Raw genomic sequence first — 21,239 nt, 5'->3', positions numbered from 1 at the left:
CCACGTCCAATGATTAATATTACGATGGTTGTTAATGTTATTTCAAGTAACCTTCGTTTGTTATTGGGCTCCAAGAAAAATTAATATTAATTTTTTATTAATCTTATATATATTAAAGAAGAAACCACGTCCAGTGATTAATATTACGACGGTTGTTAATGTTATTTTAAGTAACCTTCGTTTGTTATTGGGCTCCAAGAAAAATTAATATTAATTTTTGATTAATTTTATTTATTTATGTTCGGTGCTCCCCATGGTTCTAAATCCTGGCTCCGCCCCAACGCTAAATACATGAGGAAAGATTGTAGAATCCAATATTTGATTTATGATTAGAAATAACGATGAGAAAGCTTCATCAATTTATTAGTTTCGCAAAGAGGAATGCCACCTTCAACCCTAAACATGAAAATGTGGTGAGGGAGGTACTAAAATACCTACATTGCAACTGGAAAGCATGCAAAGAAACTAACCTAACACAAGTCTTGATGATGCTATTTTCATGAGCAAGGTTGGTGATTGCATCCGCTGCTTTCCTTATGGCACTGTTGACTGTTCGAACATTCTGGTCATCCTGTGCCTCTTAAGCAGAGCAACCAGATGAGGAAGCGCTCCAGCACCAACTATGAATTGTTGATGCTCAGGCTGTTAAACAATGGAAATCATAAATGCAATTCTCCAGTGAACTGTATACCAAGTACAATATATATAGCAATTTGGATGTGAATATTTTAAAATGATTGTGGATTTCAAATCTGTTCAACATCCAAAAGTACCACATTACAGAAACTTGTAAAACAACAAAAAGTATATAGCCATCTTCAGGAATCTAGTGTTTCCTTAAGCTTTCCTTGCAAAAACTCACACTATGCACATCCAACAAAAGCTTTGACCTGACTTCGGTTACCAAGGGACAGAATCAACACCTATGGGGTTTTTCTTCAACAATATAGCATATTTATAATTGAAAAAAAAAACAAATACATGGATAATTTGTAACTAAAACAAAAAACTAACAATTACAACCTGCTGATACCTCTGAAAAACCATTGCATTATATTGGTTTAACTTTTTGTTAAGGGCTCTAAAGATTTATACCACATTAGTAGAGTGAACTGCAAGGCTTAGTCTTCTTTAACATGTAAAATGCTCCTTCTAGTCATGTGATAAATTACTTCAATTGCTTTACTACGCACGGATACAAATGTCAGATATAAAATGATATGTACACTCATAACGATGCAAAAAGAAAAAAAATCCCATGTCATGATCGCTTCTGATCATCACGTGGTGGGATTTGCTCAAGAATTATATTAAGTTTGATTTCTCCTTTTACAATGTGACCCTAATTAATAAAGCAAATAATATTAAAAAAGAGACTTATAATGTCATACATATGCATGCTTGGCAGAGCTAGTGTCATAGAAGATATTACAGAGAGCAAACAGGAAGAAAGGAAGAGATAAAAGTCAAAAAGGGCATAGAAACGCTATGATAGTTGATAGAGATCATGAGTGCTTCCATATCATGAATGGACTGACTTCCTGATGCAAGTGATCCAGGTTTGACTAATTTGCTAGAAATTAGTCTATTGGAGCTTACAACGTGCTWGACATTTGTATCAGAGACAGCTCAATAGATTTATTCATATGAAATCWAGATTTTTTCATGTCAGCACACCATTTGATCAAATTGTAACTTGTAAGACCCATTTATCATATGCAGCAGGATCATAAGCAACATTTCCTATACAATCATAATTAATAGTTTATAATCTTCATCAAAACAACACTTCTTTCACATCCAAGAAATATTACTAATTGTTATGTGATTTAGTGTAGAATACTCACAACACACAAAAAGATAACAAACTCAACGCACACAGATTAGAAACCGAAGCCTTGTTAATATGGCCAACCAGTTCAATATGATGAATCTCCAATGCTATTAGCATTTTTTATGGTTCCGTAAGGGAAAACGGCTACACAATGACGTAAGTTAAATAATACATAATGGAAAATATGTGGATAGAATGTGTGAATGAAATTTTAGCATTCTGAAAAAAAAAACTCTCTTTTTGGAGATAGAAAGCAGTGGTATGTTACTTCATTTATCCTACTCCACTGTTATTTTATTTCTGTTTTTGTCCCAATATAATTTTGAGTTAATATATATTAAGTGCAAAGATGCAGAGAATTCTTACCAGTAGCATCAATGCCTCCTTCCTTCCATGCATCTCCACTAATATAGTATACATGGCTACATGTTTTCCAATAGTTAACAATAGTTAATTTTTCAATTTTCCAACTTTAAAATGCATCACATTATAAAAGGAAAAGTGAACTCATTTGAGAATAATAAAAACAGAAGGAATGTTGATTCATAACAGAGAGCCAATGAAATGCATGATACAATATACAGTTCCAAAAATAAAACTCAAATATTTTTAAAAGAACTTTGAGGGGGGATTGTGATGCCAAGAAAGCAATATGCTTGGAAGTAACTTCGAACAGAAAGGCAAAGATGATGAATCAGAAACAGAAACAAAATTATCTATGGAAACTTTTATCAGTATTTATAGTTAATATAATCTTGGTAAGTAGTAGTAACAAATATCAACTTTCCTTAATATGTTTTGGAGAAGAAACCCACTTCCGGCCATACTCGGATCAACGAAAGTGGTGGTGGTGATGGCGGAACTGGCGGTTGCAATGGAACGATGTGGAAGCAAGGGCAGTTTAAGGGGGTCATCAGGCAAGTTGAGGGGGATGGAGGAGGAGAGGCGGCAGGTTGAGGAGAGAGAAAACAAARACCCTATTTTGAAGGAGAGGGTGAAAGGAAAAGGAAATGGAGACGGAAACGGAAACGGAAAAGAAAAAGAAAGTCGGTGAATATAGAGGGGTTTTAAGTAAATATTAACTGATAAAGCTTGAGAAAAGGGGAGATGAGAGAAATCAGTTTTCAGCCCTTAGAAGAGGCCACGTCACTCGACGTGGTTTCTTCTTTAATATATATAAGATTACTGATTAATTTTACATCTAGGAATACTATATTAAAACAGTTTTATATGAATTATTAGTATTTCTTGAATTCAATGTTATTTCTAATGATAAAAATAATATGCTTCCTTACGTGTCCACAATCGAAATGACATACAGTTTTAGATATGTATAATCATTATACATTTTGGTCAACCAAATGACATCTTTGCCCTTATTTAATTTTTTATATTCTCAACTTTTAAATATTTGTGCATTAACTAAGGGTAAATTTGAGATTTTGGTTATTTATTTTTGAAAGTTGACACTTATCTTGGGCCAAATATAAATAAAATGTGGACATTATTTTGAGGTGGGGGGAGTATTAAAGATTCTTTTTCCATACTCATCGATGACTCCTTTTTACATCTCATCCATGGCCTATAAAATATTAGGAATGGGTCTGTTTTTAGGACACTAAATAAAAAAAAGTCACATTAGCAATTTTATAAGACACATTTGAGAAATTGTCATATAGAACACTTTTTGTGATGTTTTATTTAAAAGCGCTCTAAAAAATTGTTAATACACCCAAAAACGTCGTATAAACTTATTACAATGTTTTCGATAGAAGATTTTATTTTTTGGTCTTATAAACTAAGTCTTATAAAGCAGTCTATTAGGACGTTTAAATTTTTTTGTGTCCTGTAAAGTCGATTTTATTGTAATGAGTACCGATTCTTTTGCACCATGTACAAGCTTCAAAGTGAGCTTCGAAGTAATTGTTTTCCCCACGCCCCTGAGTTATCTCCCACGTAGGAGTGTAAATGATATGAGAATGGATTTGTTTGGAACAAGCCACCATGATTTATAGCCGCTTTGATCTTCATATTAGTTATTTTCAAACCTGGAAATAAACTTTTTGAAAATCTCAATACAAAAATAACGGTAGCAAGATAAAATTGCTAGGAACATATCGACTAAAATGCATCTCCTCTTTTCAGTACTTCATACAAACACATGGTGTGCATAAGCACATTGCAACTAAAATCCTCGTCAAACATAAACATGCTTAAAGATCCAAAAAATATTTAATAAAGACAAACAAAACCACTAAAAAAGTAAGAATTACGCTAAAAAATGGAGGATTGTTTCGTTTATTACCTTCAGCAGAAACCCTTAATCCCGTACGAATGCTGACACCAGAACTCGATTTATGACCCTCAAACCAAACCCACAAGTACCCCGTTCGTAATTGAAAGTCAGAACCACATAGATGTTTCTTGAATATCATAATCTCTTTGATTACAATATCAAAGTATACGAAGAGCAACAGATCGTATACAATTTTGGTACTTTACTACTATGTCAATATAGAATACGAAAGTTAGAGAGAAGGGGAAGGATGCATACCTTGAAATTAGGGGCCACAGAGGGAAGGTGAAGAGGAGAAGCTATTGAAGAAGATGTGATGGTAGCCAAGTGTTGTTTCCGGTAGAGAGATGGTTTTCCAAAAGGTAGGAGACGATCACTTTTTGGAAGCGGCGATTAGTTTTCTAATTTTGATTTGTTTTAATGATAACGATGATTTGGCAAAAATAATTTCCGCATAATATTTTTTAAGTAATTTTCTGTCAAGTCATATTAAATTAGCGGTTACTTGTTCAGCAGGTTAACCAGACTCTTATATAAATTAAAAAGTTTAATAGAGATTCTAAATGATAATTTTAAAAGTTGGTTCTCCAAAACAAGAATTAGGTGAAAATGATTTCATTTTGATGCAATTTTTTCTTTTAATTATATATATATATATATATATATATATATATTACTAATAAAAAAAATTAATGATAGTAATAATAAATAATACTTATCTAAAGAAAATATAAAATACAAAAATTATTAAACAATGAATACAAGTAAATAAAATAAGAAAAATAAAAAGTAATTATTAGATAGACAGGTGTCTAATTAGTAATTAAAGGGGTGTTTAAATAAAATACCCTAAATAAAATCATTTTTAATTTTAAAATTATACTTTATATTTTAATAGTTAATTATTTAAATTATTTTATATTTATTACTTTTTCATTTTACATCCTTATTATATTGCAAAACAACCTTATATGAATTAAAGTACATTAAATAATATGTTTTTTTTTACAAATTACACGATTATAATCATCTCATCAATACCTTCAAAACGAACCCAATATTGAATATTTTTTAACTTAATCACATTATTAAATAGTATAAATATTTATTGAATTATTTTTTAAACTTGTAGTTTATACCTTATAGTTATTTATTTAATTTGTTTTATCTTCCTTACTTTTTCATTTTGTATTTTACATATTTATCATATTAAAATATATAATTATATATTAACTAAAACACATTAAAAGCTTTTTTCTTTTTTTTACAAATTATATTATTATGATTGTCTTATCAGTACCTTCAAAATGAGCTCATTATTAAATATTTTTTAATTTAATACTAGTATAAAATATCATAATTTTGATTCTTTCTTTAAAGTTTGTAATAACATTTAACTTTAGGTTTCCTTCTTTAGATTTAAAATAACATTGAACTTTAGGTTCAATTGTTTTTTGTAAGTACAATTGCATTTTAATTATAAGTTTTGGAGTTTATGATGAGCATTAAACTTCATACTCTTGATTTACAAAAAAAAAATGACATCTTAGCGTATTGTGTGGGTACCCAAACAAGTTTTGTTATATATAACTAGAAGGATATTCGCGCAATGCATCGAGATACATCGAGATAATACTTTTTTTTTTTATCTTTGTCGATATAATACGATCTTATGTGATTTTGATAAAGCGATAATATTTTTATTCATAAAAATTTTAAAAAAATATATTTGATATTAGTATATCAAATAAACTATTTAAAAAATTCTCGTTGTTTATGTAATTTCTTTAATTAATTTTTTTTATTATAATTTAATTTAGGTTTAATAGCAAATTAATTAATTTTTGGTTTAATAATATAATTTTATAAAGATAATAATTAAATATTCTGTTATAATTATAGCTCAATGATTATCCTAATTATATTTTAAATTTTTTATATTTAAAATGAGATGTTTATCATATAGTTGATCATGTTTATCTGCAGTTAATTACATGAATTCAAACACGAGGCTTTAATAAGGTGTAATGACGCACGATTCATTTGTAACTTCGAATTTTAAGTAATATGCATCAACAAACAGTATTTCATGCATAAAAAAATGATTTTTAAGAGTATTTATTAAATGCTTTATAATATAGTATAGATATACACATTTTTATTTTCTAATATGAAATAGACAAAAGAGGGAGGGACTCAAAACATGCATTTTTATATATCACAGGTATAAAAGGCGTAACAAACATATTCAAGGAACCTTTAATCAAATACAGCACAAAACACAAGACCGGGAACCTTTAATCAAATTGGATTTATTGATTCTTGTCATAATATTTATACAAGACTACTTCTTTATTAATCATGGGTGTGCGGTAGAGTTTGTGCGCAGCTCAACTGATTTTAGAGATCATGGAGAACAGGCAAAAAAACATCCCCAACTGTCTTGAAAGATTCGAACACGTAACCTTTAAAAGGATCCGTATATACCTGAGCGTTATTGTCAATTGAAATAACTCTACAAACTTTATACTAAATTTATGGATTCCTTTAGTCCGTTGATAAAAAAAAGGATGTATGTTCTCTATTACACCATGATTTAGTATACACGTTGACAAATGGAGAAAAATCCAAATGACAAAAATGATTGTTTTTTCGTGTCGACACACAATGCGAAAAAAACACAAATCTATCTAGTTTTGTAGCAGAAGCTCAAACGAACTTTCGACAAACACCGTATTTACAAAATAAACAAATTATAAGACATCGGTATTTTAAACTTTTAATTCTTCCGTCATTCCCAACTATCTGGTGGGATCGAAATCCATAACCTTCGAAACACCAAACCTCATGCCTCTATTCTTGGAGGTGAATTGAGCATTCCTGGTGTCACTGCTCACGACATCATCGGTTTCTTGATCGACAACTTTCTTTAAGTCACTAGGTGGCAAGAAACAGTCCATCGAGAGACCCTTTATGTTAAAATCCAAGTCCTCGATCATCCAAACCTCTTCCATTTTGGTTCGTGAATGGCTCTCGGATTTCTCGCCAGAACGGAACAGCGAAACAGTCGTGCGGCCACCGTGAGCAATGTTGATTCCATCGACAACTCTGTAATCTTGAACCAATGATTCCATGGTTGTTTCCCAGAAGACGTTGTCACTTCCAAGTGCTTTGATTTTAATGAGATGCGAGTCTTTAAGATGGTGCAAAAGGCCTGTCCTTTGACTAAAGTACCCCCAAACAGTGTGGTGTATGATCTCCACATTGCTGCTGCTTCTTTGTTTCAGAGATGAAGGCTCGGCTTCAAGCTTTAACACAAAGCAATCTTCTCCATTGATGGTCTTTTCTCCAACGCAAATGGAGTTTGTGAACAAATTGGCCGTTGATCTTGGATCAAGACCCTATCAACATTCGAGAAATGGTTCAAAACCCAGCTTATAAGATTAAATATATCATGGTTTGAAAATGGATGGCACATCGGTTAATTTGCAGGATGATGTAAGCATTTTGAAGGTCAAATCATACCAACTCAAGAAGTCATAAATTCATTTATATTTGGTGCATCATCCACAACCAATTTTAGATGGTAGATACCAACAACTCTTGCTTAATTAATAAACGCGATATTAAACTGTTAGTTTAACTTCAATCGAATTAAAAATGGTTAACAGGTTAATTAATCATTAAAATAGCCATTTTAGGAACTCTAATGACTGTTTTTTCCTGAAAAAGTTGGCTAATTTGTGATTAAATTAAGGGTTTAATTATGGGGTGCAGGGCAGTACCTGTAGGGAACGACGGAGAGGTCTAGGGGGTCCACGAGAGGCGTGGGACTGGTGCCATGGAGTCTGCCTCCATGCCACCTTCCCGTCGCTGCCGGCACTGATCTTACAACCGGAAACCACCAGCTCGAAAGACCAAAGGTTGGGTCTCTTTTGCCACAGCACAAAACCTCCCATTTCACCACCACCGTTTCTCACACTCTTGATTTTCATCACGCTGCCACCCAGACTCAGACCGTTGCAGTTCATACTTATTCCGTCTCCGGCTATGAACTCCGACGCCACCATCTTCACCTTCCCCACCGCAAACATGCTGTCCACTGAATTCAGAGCTCTTTCTCCTCCCGTCGCCGCTATATATTGTTGCACGATATATTTCGCCATTGAAGCCTCCTATACACAACACAATCCGTCGATCACCACCGTCAAAATCATAAAATGTGAGTTATAATAACCGATGGACAGAAAATATAAATGACTTACGATTGGTTGGTGGTCATTGATGTTTGGGTTGATGAAGTTAGGGTGACCGGAAGGGATGGGAAGAGGGATGAGAGGTGCACCAACGACTCCAAGCAACAGCTGAATTTCAGCATTCCGACCACCGTAGTCGGTTGAATGAGGTGTAATCGGTGGTTTCATGCTCCGCCATGAGGCGGTGCTGTTGGTGTCATTGGTAGCATGGAAACTCTCCTCCGGGATGGGAACTTCGAGCACAGTTTCTAGAGCATCTTGGTTAGCCAAGTTTGGACACAAAGTCCTCATGATGGGTTGTTTAGTTTGAGAGAATGGTAAGGGGTGGTGGAGTTTAATTAGAAGGAATGGTGAGAAATTCAATAGTATGTCAATGGAGGAGGGGGAGTGACACAAAACTGAAAACGATACACCACCTGCCGACCAGCGACCGTTTTCCTAACGTCAATCTCTCTATCTCATGTGTCGTGTCCGCACGCTTTACTGCCTCTAAATTTTCAAGATTTCACTTGCATATATATATATATATATATATATATATATAATATATAACCGATTGCCGTTAAAGAAAAGGTCAAGTGTTAGCATCTTATAAGGTTTTTTAAGTTATATAACTATATTCTTGTTTATGGAATAATTAGCATTAATTAGTGGGACATGAGGGGCCGGCGGGTGGTGGAGCGGTGACATTTGCATATCCAATCGAGGTTAATAGAGATGGGTGTCGGGGGAGCACTTTGCACCGGCGATTAGTTTGGCGGTTTGTAGATAAAGTGGTGGTGACACGTGTTGAGGTTTGGGGAGAAATGGATGTTCATTATTTTGCTTAAATAAACAAATACCTTAATCATGTCATGCACGTTCTCTTGGATCTTTTCTAGTGGGCCAAACTCCCTAAATCCATCACCACTTCTCTAAGTTATACGTTTTATTAATATCCACAAATTACATCACTTTTTCTTTTTTCTTTCTTTTTGTTTTTGATATTCACTTTAAGGGTGCGTTTGGTATATAGATTATATGGGATATGACGGGACAAAAAAAACAGTCGTACGTTTGGCATGTCATAGACAAAAAGAACATAGGACAAGGTGTGACAATCTTGAGATTTTTTGTTCTACCAAAAAGGGTGAAATAATATGGGACAAATTACAAAATTAATTTTATATCCTCAAAGAAACCTAACGGTTTCAAAGCTTCTAACCATTGTTTCATCATCTCTTTGGGCCATAACAGCCGTCAAACTCCACTCCCATTATCCACTGTTAAACCCTGTTGGAACAAAACCCAAATCAAAGCATCTCATCTACCGACCCAGCAACAATCATAAGCATCTTGTATGAAATAGATTTCTAGCCTTCTTTCCCTATCAACCCCATTTTTTACCACGTTGCTTCTATTCATCATCAATCTGGGTTTTAGATCCGTTGGGTTATGGCTCATTGATATAGGTTATGGATCTGTTACTACATCACCCACCATCACTGGTATGAACCACCCTCTATTTTTCCATCCATGACAACCGCAAAAAATGGTTGTTGGGTTTTGGTTAATAGTGGTGAGAGAGATAGAGAAGATATTGAGAGGGAGCATCCAAGTACGATTACAAGTGTTTTTCACATCTGAATCCTTCATTGGCTTATAATGCATCAAGATCAACGAAATGGTGGTGGCCCTGCCTTGTGAACACATCCATTTCCTTCTTCGGTGACATAGGGGTGTATCCCTTCTCCGGCAACACAGGACCAACTTCGTGAAGCCATCTCCCACCATCTGACTTTGTAAAGCCTCCTCCCCCATCTGACTTTGTGAATGCTCCTCCAATTTGATTATGATAAAACATCTAGAGAATTCATCCCATTGTTTCGGAGAGTATTATCAGCACTGACTATAGAAGACAACATCGATGAACTTGAAGAAGATACAGGAAATATACCACTCCAGAATGCTTTTTGTGATTTCGCTTATGATACATTTCACCTTGATGACTACAACCCTATAAGAGGGCTAGGAGGGAAATTAAACGTGATACGGTGTTTGGGGTTCATGCTCAAAGCATACATTTTGTGAAGGTGTCTTTTTCTAGCAATGGATCATGTACCATCTGACTTCGTTAAGCCTCCTCCGACTTGATTCAAGGTTTTGATGATTTAGGGGTAATATGATCATTTTAACAGTTTTATAGTTTTGTTCTAGTCGTACCAAACGTAGGATAGACAATTTAGTCATGTCCAGTCAGGTCTTGTCTTGTCCCTTCCCATCCAGTACGCGTACCAAACGCTACCTAAAAGACCAATCGATTTTAAGAAATTACTTTTTACAACTTTTTATTTTCAAAAACTTAAATAAATAAAACAAACCTTGTTTGTTTAGATTAAAAATGGATTATTTGCTCTTTAATTAGATAGTTCAAAATCATTTTATTCAAACATCAAAATTAAGTACTGAAATTTGAAATTGTAATAATTAGTTTCAAAAAATATATATATATACAAAAACCCATAATCGATGTTTATAAACAACAATTTTCTATTGCTAATGATTAAGACAGGATGAGAGAGTTAACGAGGTTTTCCACAGATCATTGGAAGAGAAGAAAACAAGCTCTGAAAAAACTTGTAATTTTGTATTGGAAACTGAAAAACAGTCTACTGCACAACTTCTCCCGCGACTTGCTCGTGTTGTGTGCCAGGTCGTACCCATGTCGTGACAATTCCTGCACATTTTTTTATTTGTTTATTTTGTTTCTTAATTAGTATAGGATAATTATTTATTAGTTTTAGTGATTATTTATTTGTTTTGATGGTTGGTTTAAGATTAGGATTAGATTTGGACATAATTTCTTAGTTAACTCTTAGTTAGTTTAGTCTATAAATAGGTTTTGTTGTTTTCATTGATATTCAATTTATTATTGATCAATGAAATTATCCTTAGAAATTTATCTCTACTTTTAAGAGTTTCATCTTAATTTTCTGAGTGCTACGGTTGTAGGTCGTTATCCTTTTAGGGTTTAGACGTTTGTCGACCCTTTTCCACAAACTTTGTTGTGTCATTTTGTATCAGAGTAGGTTTCTCTTGTCTTTTTCAGTAACAATGGCAGATCAACAACCCTTACCAAAGCATATGTAACAAATATGACTTCAGTCATTACCACAGCTATCACTACCATGACAGAGGCTGTTAACAAACTCCATCCCAACTTTAGTAATGGCCACCATCAAAGAAGAGACAGACATGAAGAATCGATCAGGGTTCCACGCAACAACCATAATCACCGTGGTATCCAATTAATTTCTTTTCAACGCAAGCAATTGTCTATACGTGAGAATATACCAGATAAAAGACGAAGTCTTATCTCACAAAGTCAAAGATGAAGTCATCTCGTCATAACAGAACCGTAACAAGAAACCTATATCGATCCCAAAGAGCCGGCAACAGATTTCGGGTTCGCAGTCAAAGAAACCAAAGGTAAGCTAGTATAAGACATCCTGGAGCCACCGAAACCTTTGGCGTAAGAAGTCAAGAAGGATGATACTGAAAATGTTGCTTCTATTATTCCAGCACCCAAGGCCCTGGATCAGATCGATACAGTTCCCAATAAAGTTCTGGTAGCCTTTTACCCTTTTCGAGTTTGACATGCATTGCTTGTTGATATGTGTTGATTATTCAATATATTATACTCATATCTTATCCTTTTTAGATAGTTTATTTACTTTTTATATCCCAACCTTGAGTCTTTTCTTATGTTATTTTCCATTTATTGTGTCATGAAGCTGATTGATGTGGTTAACCTATTTTATTACAATAAATAGGCTAATTTTACCTTGTGGGAAGGCTTGTTGTCTTCATGTGATGCTACAACATTGGCTGACAGCTTTGGGCGAAGTGCTTTTTGGAGAGCTTAATGTATTAAGCTGTTGGATGCATATGAAGACTGATTTTTGGAACTTGGTGATCAAGTTTGTGATAATCGGGTTCCGGTTATACATCTAAGTTAATTATTTGATTATTTGGTTACATGATTATTGAATGTGTGATTAATTGTTACAATTAATCCATGATGTGGGTATATGTGTGTGAATATGAGTATGTGCATATTTGTATATGCATGCATGCATGGGTTTGTATATCAATACTATATTATAAAACATTTGACAAAAACTCTTAAAAACCAATTTTTTATGCATGAAGTACTGTATATTGATGCATATTACTTAAAATTCAAAATTACAAGTAAATTATGCATAAGTACAACTTATTAAAACTTCATGTTTGAATTTGTGTAACTAACTGCGGATAAACATAATCAAATAGAGGATAAACATCTCATTTTAAATATTAAAAATCCAAAACATAATTAAGATAATCATTAAGTTTTAACAGAATACTTAATTATTATTTTAGATAAATTATTTTATAAAACCAAAAATAAATTAGTTCATTTTTAAACTTTAGTTAAATTATAATAAAAATTTGAATTAAATAAATTACACAAAAACAATAACTTTTAAATAGTTAATTTGATACAAATATTGCTTATTTTTTTTCAAAATTTTATAATTTCTTCAAATTTATATTTCATTCAAAATAAAAACATTTTTTTTTTCTCAAAACCACATAAAGTCGCATTATAACATCGATAGACCCAAAATATAAAACGAAACAATAAAATCAAGATGTATCTCGCTGCATTGCGTGAATACCCTTCTAGTATATATATACATATATATATATATGTGTGTGTGTGTGTGAGAGAGAGATGAAGGGAAAGGGTTTTATATTATGTGCCTATGTATATATGCATGCATGAGAATGTGGAGGTGAGAGTGTGGGATTATATTATTTAAAAAGTCGTCAACCGCCTATTTTAGGCAAGTACTTAAAGGTAAAATCTTAAAAAGGCAAACTTTCCTATCATTTTTAGAAAGTTTGAAGAGAGAGAGAGAGAGAGAGAGAGAGAGAGAGAGTTCTATGTGAATTTCTTGCTAAGGATAGAGGCTGAATTTTGGGATCAATTTGGAAGCAATTTCCGTGTGATTTCATGTTTAAGTTCTACCTCATCAAACTTATAAGTGGGTATTGGATTATGGTTGCTCCTATCACATGTGTTCTAGCAGGGAATGGTTTGACACTTATGAAGGATTCAATGGAGGTAACGTTGTTATGGGCAATGATGTCGTTTGAAAAATCGTGGATACCTGAACTATCCAAATTCAGACAGATGATGGAAAAATCAGAACCCTAATGGAAGTTAGACATATTCCACAATTGACAAAGGACTTGATGTCTCTTGGAGTTTTGGACGCTAAGGGTTGTAAGTTTTCAGGTGAAGGTGGAGTCATGAACATAAGCAAAGATTCATCAATGACATTGATTGGTTCTGCTGATGTAGCTTCTCCATCAGGAACTTCCCGAAATATGACTAAGTTGTGGCATATGGGACTTGGTCACATGGGTAAAAAGGGGATGTAGAGCTTATCCAAACGAAACCTTCTGTCTACAAAGTTACAAACTTTGCCTTCTGTGAACACTGTATTTTCAAAAAGAAGCCAATACCACTTAGCAAGTTTAGTCACTGCTTAGACTTGCTAAATTTTGACAGCTGGAAGAATCCCTGAGGGGCGCATTTGAGTCCCATAAAGGGACAATCTGAGATTTCTCAAAGAGCAAATCAGCATCTGTGCTCTTTCAGAAAAATATCTGGCATTTCTAAAAGAGTAATTTGGGTACCTCCCGATACGTCTGCATAGAAGGGGAGATGGTTTGGTTCATCTAAACAATTCAAGTCAAGGTGAGAGTTGTTGAGATAATGCCTTGAATTTTTTTGTTTTTGGAGACTTTAGGGGTTTTCTTATCAGACCTGGATTAGGAAACTCTTAGTTATCCTTATCAAATTAGGTTCTAGGGATCTATTAATATCTCTTAATAGATGCTCTAGAATTATGGAAAAAATTGTCTGAACTAGTTCATCAACATCTAGAACTAGTGTAATCTGTTTTTCTCTTTCAGTATAATAAAGTTTCTTCTCTTTTGTTAACTTCCGTCCCACATTTAATATTTTGTTTTGCCTCTCTTGATCGATCAAGGTTCTTGATTTCATACAACATGTTTTTTGTAACTATGGGTTTTCAAGCCATCTTACGTTCACCGACTAATCTCTCGAACGACCACAAATGACTTGGAGTTCTCATATGAGAACCTTCAACAGGTAAGTTTGCTTTTACTATTTTGATGAGAGAGTTTTGATCAATTTGGAATAAAATTCAAAACGTGTTTTTATATGTATAATTTTATTCAGTAGCCAATAAAAATGTTTATCCTTTTAAAGAAAGGATTTTCAAAAAGATTGACTAGGACGAATTCGAACGTCCACAAGATGCTTATTCCTTACACTTGTAATTGATTTTTCACCCTGTGTAATTTGTCACGCTATGTTGTCACTGGTACCAATGTTAAGACTGACTTTCGCATTATCGTGGATCCATACATTCATAATGGTTCATACAATACTATTTCTTTGGCCATTTGGTCTTATAATTCTCTGTAAGTTTGAGATTCACTATCACTTGTATTTATTGCTGATATTCATATTTTTTTATATTTACATATGTGCGTTCTAACGTCTCAAATTTTCCAAAACCTTTTCCAATTCTCTAAAACGTTCCTAAACCTTTTACAAGTTGGAGGTCTTGTTGGAAATGGTATTTGTATTCCTATTCCTAGGGGTAGAGATATATATCGCCTATATTATGTATGCCTACTCAAACCCTACTTCTAAGTGATACTTTATGGGTACTTTTGGTTTGGTTCTTAGCTCATCAAGAGTAGTGAAACATTTAGGTGTCATTTACCAAATGCTTACCCGAGTAAGTACTTACCAAGTCACTTTACTTTACCCTATGAATATGACAAGGACTAAGAATCTTACCCGGTAAGAGCGAAAGCAAGAATCAAGAGTCTTACCCAGTAAGTGAGGATGACGACTTTTACCATGGTTAGCGTTTACCAGGATAAATTGTCGCATACGATGCATTTTAATTAATAAAATCTTACATGATAAATAAGCGATAATGTTGAATTTTACTGGTAAATGCTTACCAAGTAAGTATTTAGATAAACGGTCCTTTAGTCTGATTAATCATATTAGTTATTAATTGTCATACCATGTCGATATTCTATACTCCACTATCATAAAACTCGTCCAGATAAATAGATATGTTAAGCTTATTTTTTTTCTTTTTCTTTTCTTCTTATAAATTCATCACTAAAATATTTATTTTATATGAAACACTTTGTTTTTCCAAAATATACAAATTAATTATTATTGTAATTAATTTATTTAATAATATACCAAGTATACAAGAATAACATTAATGATGATTAAAGGATTATTTATTTACCTCTTAATAGTTTCATTAAGAATCAGTCTCTGAATCTTTAAGAAGTGAATCTTGTTTGACAAAAAAAAGTTTGTTTCTTAATGGTTCTAAAACTCTCTGAATGATTTTGTATCATAGGTCTCTCTTAACCATTGAGCGCCCTAATTTCATTGTAAATAATTAACAAATAATTATATTTTATTTTGCAAAATATCATGAAAACCCCTTAATTATTCTACACTAAACCATTCAGTAAATGTCAAACAACCCCTTAATAGAAAATTTGCATCAACAAAATTAAAATTCAATAACTATAGACAAAATAAAAGGCAACTCCATGTTGTTCATCTTCGTCTAAAATTTGACATTTTACTAACAGTGAATATAGATTAGGGTTTGCATTGATAAAAAAGAACTATCCACTACCGTCTTTTCATCGAATCTATGTTACAGTGATGATCAAAATTCTGTCATGTGGGAGACATTTAACGGGCTTAAAATAACTTCTGAGAGATGGAAGAACAAAAACCAAACTAAAATACAAACAACAAAAGACAAATATGAAGTTGAAAAACGAAAACCAAAATTATAAACAAACTACGTGACCTGGAAATGTATTAACTCTTTTAAAAAGTCGGGTTCATGCTTAGATCCAATTCGATGTAGGTTAAGACCAATCAAAACCAATTGGATTCCATTTGGGCATGTTCATTTCTTAATTTATTCGTATGACACTTTATATATATATATATATATATATATATATATATATATACCATAAATTAAATATTAAAGAGTTCAAAAATTCAATATTGATCACATGGTATGCATAGCCATGTGAAATCGTGGGATGTATGATATATCAAGAACAAGAACTTGAGAAGAGTCACCATCATTCACATGAAAAATGGATAAGATACCGAGTGATCTTACACTAAATAATCTCAATCCACTTTAAGTTTTATGTTACAATCTTTGTTGTTAAAACTTAACACGATCCAATCTAGTTAATGTTATTGTTTTTTAATGTTAAAAAAAACTGATTTAATACAGTTTGATTTATCTGGTTAAGAGTTTATAGAATAGCAATATATAGATTTATGTTTAACCCCCCCCCCACAACAAGTTTTGGAAACAAATTTAAGATGAATGTACTGACTTACCGTTTGATAATATAACATGATGAGGTTAAACACTGATCCCTGGAAATCAATTAAACAAACATGTTTAATAACTAAAAACTGTCTAGAGAAATACACAAATAATTGAAAAATATAATTAAGTAATTGGTATATAAAATGATATAGAAGTAACGGAAGATATTATGGTTTGTAACATAACACAAAGAGAATGGTTGAGGCTTGTGCTAGACACAACTGTCTTATAATAACAATTTTTCGTCTTTCTTTTATTTCATAGGTTAATATAGTTAAAACAATATGTTTTCAGACTTACCACGTGTTTCAAAAATCAAGTATGCCTTTCGAAAATTGATAAGTATGCCATGTTGGGCAAACTTTACGCCCTTGCATAGCTCTCTCAGGAAAAACACCACATATACATATTATTAGTTGTGTCAAAATGGATGGATTTCAACAATATTCTGATATATGTATCAACATTAACTAGTGTCAAAACATAAGTAGTGACATTTATAGTTTTTCATGTAGAAACAGTGATTTAAGAAACAAGAAACAAATAAGCAAAAATATTATTATAATACCATCTTTTTGTTATATCTCCATTGGTTTCGATTTATTTTCTTTTTCTGAATCTCTCTTTCTCTCTCTTTGAACTCACATATATCTCTCCCTTCATCTCTCTCTCTCTCTGTGGTGTATTTTTTTGGTTTTTATGTTCTTCAAAGTAGAAGGAAGGGTTTTGGGTGTAATCTTACTGGTTTTACGTATGTAACAGTTAGCCCTTGTGATTTTGTCCCTACAAGAGAAAATGATCGGAAGGGCGAGGGCTGAGGAGAAGTCACCATCTGCTTTCGTTCCTACTGGAATATACGACTGAAAGCAAGATGGGTGGTGTGGAGGAGAGAGAGATGGAAAAGTTCTATTCTTTGTTATTTTTAAATGTTAATCACACTTCTACACAACCCTTACATACTTGTATCTTAACTTCTTTGTAACATAAAATGATCGAAATGCTCTCAACTAACCCCACTTCAACTAACGGAGTTAGCGTCATGGACCATTTTCAAAGCAATTTCTATAGCTATTAAAGGATACGTCTCATCTTCAAACTAATTTTAAGGACCAAAATTGAAGTTTTATTAAGGGGGTGTTTGAGATTGCTTATTTGAAACAACTTATACTTTTCTACAAAAGTTCTTATCAACTTATTATAAGTTATAATGGTTTAACTTTTCAAAACTTCTTATTACCGGTATAAGCTGTTTATCCAAACACTCAAAAGTGTTTATTACCTGTGCTAAATCAGAATAAGTCAATAAATTGTTTTTATAAGTAATCTCAAACATCTCATAAATAGCGTTGGATATAGATTTTTGAGATTTGGACCCAAAAGTAAAATGTTACCCATATTTGGGCCATAAAATATTGGTCTGTAAAATCGAATCAGAAACCCTAAATCAAGCCCATTTAATCTCGACATATATAAAGAATCATCATGTAGGTGGCACTAGGGTTTATAGTTTCTTCATCGGCGCAGGCGTTGGTGATTCTACTGTCAAGCGAAAATGGTGAAGGGCCGCCAAGGAGAACGCGTCAGGTACAATGCTTTCCCCGAATTAATTTGCAGATCATTATAGATGAATATACTTGGATCAATTTGTTAACGATTTCGTTCTGTAATTTTCAGACTCTACACCCGAGGAACGATTCTCGGCTATAAAAGGTTTTTTTTTTTTTTTTTTTTTTTCTGCTTTCTTTTTTGGTTGATTCTTACATTGAAATTGAGGTTTTATAGATGTTACTTGTGATTTTGGTTAGGTCGAAGTCGAACCAGTATCCGAACACATCGTTGATCCAAATCGAAGGAGTCAACACGAAGGAGGAGGTATCATGGTACCAAGGGAAACGTATGGCCTACATCTACAAAGCCAAGGTGAAGAGGAACGGATCGCACTACCGGTGCATTTGGGGAAAAGTTACTAGACCCCATGGTAACACTGGTATTGTTCGCGCCAAGTTCAAGTCCAATCTTCCTCCCAAATCCATGGTAATCATACACTATAGATTGTCATTTTAGCAGCATTATGTGTTTTTTGGTCTCTTTTGTTGAATTTCTGCCTCAATTAATGCTATATTTTCTATTTTGCAGGGATCGAGGGTCAGAGTGTTCATGTACCCAAGCAACATTTAAGGTATTATAATAATCTTATTGCTTATTTGTTTCTTCTTTCTTAAATCACTGCTTCTACATAGAATTGAATGGACCTTCTTGTAATGCCTCTTGATCCAATCCACTAACATAGGTATATTGTTTATGTTGCTGTAACAAAGCCAGAACTTAGTTCATTTGGTCCCCTTTTTGTTTTTAGGTCATATATAATTAATAATGCTTGAATTTAACTGTTTATACGATATAAAGTTGTTGATTTTTGAAGTCCTAATTTACTTCTTTTGGCCCACACAATGTAGCACTTGCTAATTTTTGTTGTTAATTTCCAAATTTATCCTTTTGTATTTTTTAGATTGATTTTGTCTTATTAACTGGTATTTTAGCTGTTTTGATTATTAATCAAAGATTTCTATAGAACCATGTGTTGTCAAGCTATGCACTTTTTTTGAGATGGAGTGATTACTGCGTGTTCGAGGCTTTCAGAAACTGCTTACCGGTAGAGCAACTGTTTCATAATTTTCATGCTCAATAACTCAAATTGTCATAAGTTGTCGCCGTATTTAACATATTTCAATTATGAAAGCTGGCTTACGTTTCTATCAAGCATTGTTTTCTCGATTTGAATCTCTTCAAAGATCCATATCAATACATTTTATCTTTTGACAAAAGAAACATACATTGCTGGATGCAAAATTCTTGTCAACATACCAGTCCGCTAGAAATACAACTGAAAAGCTTGGTGATGTTTCACTTGATATGAATTTCGTATTATGGTCATGGTGTTTTCTTTCACATGCTTGCTTGAATGCCTAAACACAAAACAAAATGACAAAAGCCTACTCTTTTTTGTTTTCTCTAATAATGCAATGCATGCAACTTGTTTTTACATTCTGATAATTACATGTAAGATTGGCATATAGTTTGTGTGCTTTTGACCTTTTTAGTAGTAACTAACTTTGCAAGGGGGATTTGGGTTCTTTGTTCGTTCTTTCTGCATTTGATTGGATCATCATTGCTTTATGAACACATTTACAATCTTGTTATGCAACTTCTTGTGTTTGTGGCTTAGGCATAAGGCATGCCAGGTATTAACACAAAGATCTACTTTGTATATTATTCTGATGACTTGAAGCATTACTACCCTGATTTGTATATTTGTGTTATCGATTGATTTCTAATTTCTCATAATTTACATTCTATGAGCAAATATTTGAAAAAACTTACAATAAGCTACAACGAATAAACTGATTTGAATCTTGGCATGTTCCAGTTTTATTGCAGTTGAGCAACAAGAAAGGAGGATTTCAATGGTGGTTTCCAAATGGTTTTTTCTCAACAATTTGGTGTTCCATCCATGAGAACTGGTGTCACCTAAGCTTTAGGATTTCTTGTATCTTTTTCTGTGGCAACAGTTTCTTTCTTTCTTGGAGTTTTAGTACAATTTTCCCCTTTATTTAGAACAACATTTTGAGAAATTTATATTACGTTGTTTTGGTTGAACCAAAGTAATTTTTATCCTTGAAACATGAAATTTGCACTTATTTTGGGTAAAGGTCCTGAAATTGGGTAAAGTCTAAAGTAATAGGGATCTCCTGTTCGATACCATTGGGCGAAGGGCAAACTTGTCTTTTCATTATTTGTTTCTGTTACCTTTTTCATTAATTCAAAAATTGCAACTTTTATCTAAAAGAAATAGTGAAGCTTGTTAGTAATCACAATTTGAAAATTTGTGTGACAAGTATCTTTAGGAGTTGGACTGTTTCTTAAAATTAGTGAAAAATCTGGTTTTTATTTTGCTGTGAAAGTGTTCCCTGTTTACTACCTCTGTTAAAAGTATCTGTTAGAATAGGTTACCGAAAGCTTTTTGGACAAAAAGTGAGGACTGAATACCGAGTCGAATGTACTAGTTTGGTATCGGTTCAGTTTCGGTAGGGATGGGAAATTCCGTGTCAATACCATGTAGGACCAAAAATTTGAAGTTAATAAAGAAAACAATCAAAACCAAATCGTAAAAGTTCGACAATTGCAAATGTTCAATGTATCAAAAACCAATCTCAAAAGTTCAAACAATCTTCGATACTCCTTTTCCCTTTTTCTTTTTGGTCGTTTGACAAAACCGTAGAGGGAGTTTTTTTTTGTTGTGTTTTTGGTCCCTGTCAGAA

The 21,239-nt window shown here is 33.0% G+C and overlaps 2 protein-coding genes across 2 annotated transcripts; one reads left to right on the top strand and one right to left on the bottom strand.

The window, feature by feature from the left end:
* Positions 1 to 6,795: 6,795 nt before the first annotated feature.
* On the bottom strand, positions 6,796 to 8,788 carry LOC112510402. Its single transcript, XM_025115806.1, has 3 exons — positions 8,396 to 8,788; positions 7,916 to 8,305; positions 6,796 to 7,531 (listed from the first exon to the last, which is right to left on the bottom strand). Exons 1-3 carry the CDS (start codon positions 8,675 to 8,677, stop codon positions 6,932 to 6,934), a joined length of 1,272 nt encoding a protein of 423 aa, XP_024971574.1. The 5' UTR covers positions 8,678 to 8,788; the 3' UTR covers positions 6,796 to 6,931.
* A 9,628-nt stretch (positions 8,789 to 18,416) lies between these two features.
* LOC112509368 (60S ribosomal protein L35a-1) lies at positions 18,417 to 20,626 on the top strand. The gene is made up of 5 exons (XM_025114298.1): positions 18,417 to 18,504; positions 18,595 to 18,630; positions 18,726 to 18,954; positions 19,057 to 19,099; positions 20,348 to 20,626. The coding sequence occupies exons 1-4, from the start codon at positions 18,473 to 18,475 to the stop codon at positions 19,096 to 19,098; spliced, it is 339 nt and encodes a 112-aa protein (XP_024970066.1). The 5' UTR covers positions 18,417 to 18,472; the 3' UTR covers position 19,099; positions 20,348 to 20,626.
* The last annotated feature ends 613 nt before the right edge of the window (positions 20,627 to 21,239 follow it).

Source organism: Cynara cardunculus (assembly GCF_001531365.2).
Source record: "Cynara cardunculus var. scolymus isolate 2C chromosome LG 3, CcrdV1, whole genome shotgun sequence".
Classification (NCBI taxonomy): Eukaryota; Viridiplantae; Streptophyta; class Magnoliopsida; order Asterales; family Asteraceae; genus Cynara; species Cynara cardunculus.
This window is presented reverse-complemented; position numbering and strand designations above follow the sequence as displayed.

What these genes read in the sequence shown, in the direction of transcription:
- LOC112509368 (XM_025114298.1), top strand. Translation starts at nt 18,473, where the DNA reads ATGGTGAAGGGCCGCCAAGGAGAACGCGTCAG. An exon ending in ACGATTCTCGGCTATAAAAG is followed by an intron (nt 18,631 to 18,725) that starts GTTTTTTTTTTT and finishes GATTTTGGTTAG; the next exon opens with GTCGAAGTCGAACCAGTATC. An exon ending in ATCTTCCTCCCAAATCCATG is followed by an intron (nt 18,955 to 19,056) that starts GTAATCATACAC and finishes TCTATTTTGCAG; the next exon opens with GGATCGAGGGTCAGAGTGTT.
- LOC112510402 (XM_025115806.1), bottom strand. Translation starts at nt 8,677, where the DNA reads ATGAGGACTTTGTGTCCAAACTTGGCTAACCAAGATGCTCTAGAAACT. An exon ending in TCAATGACCACCAACCAATC is followed by an intron (nt 8,306 to 8,395) that starts GTAAGTCATTTA and finishes TGTTGTGTATAG; the next exon opens with GAGGCTTCAATGGCGAAATA. An exon ending in CTCTCCGTCGTTCCCTACAG is followed by an intron (nt 7,532 to 7,915) that starts GTACTGCCCTGC and finishes GAATGTTGATAG; the next exon opens with GGTCTTGATCCAAGATCAAC.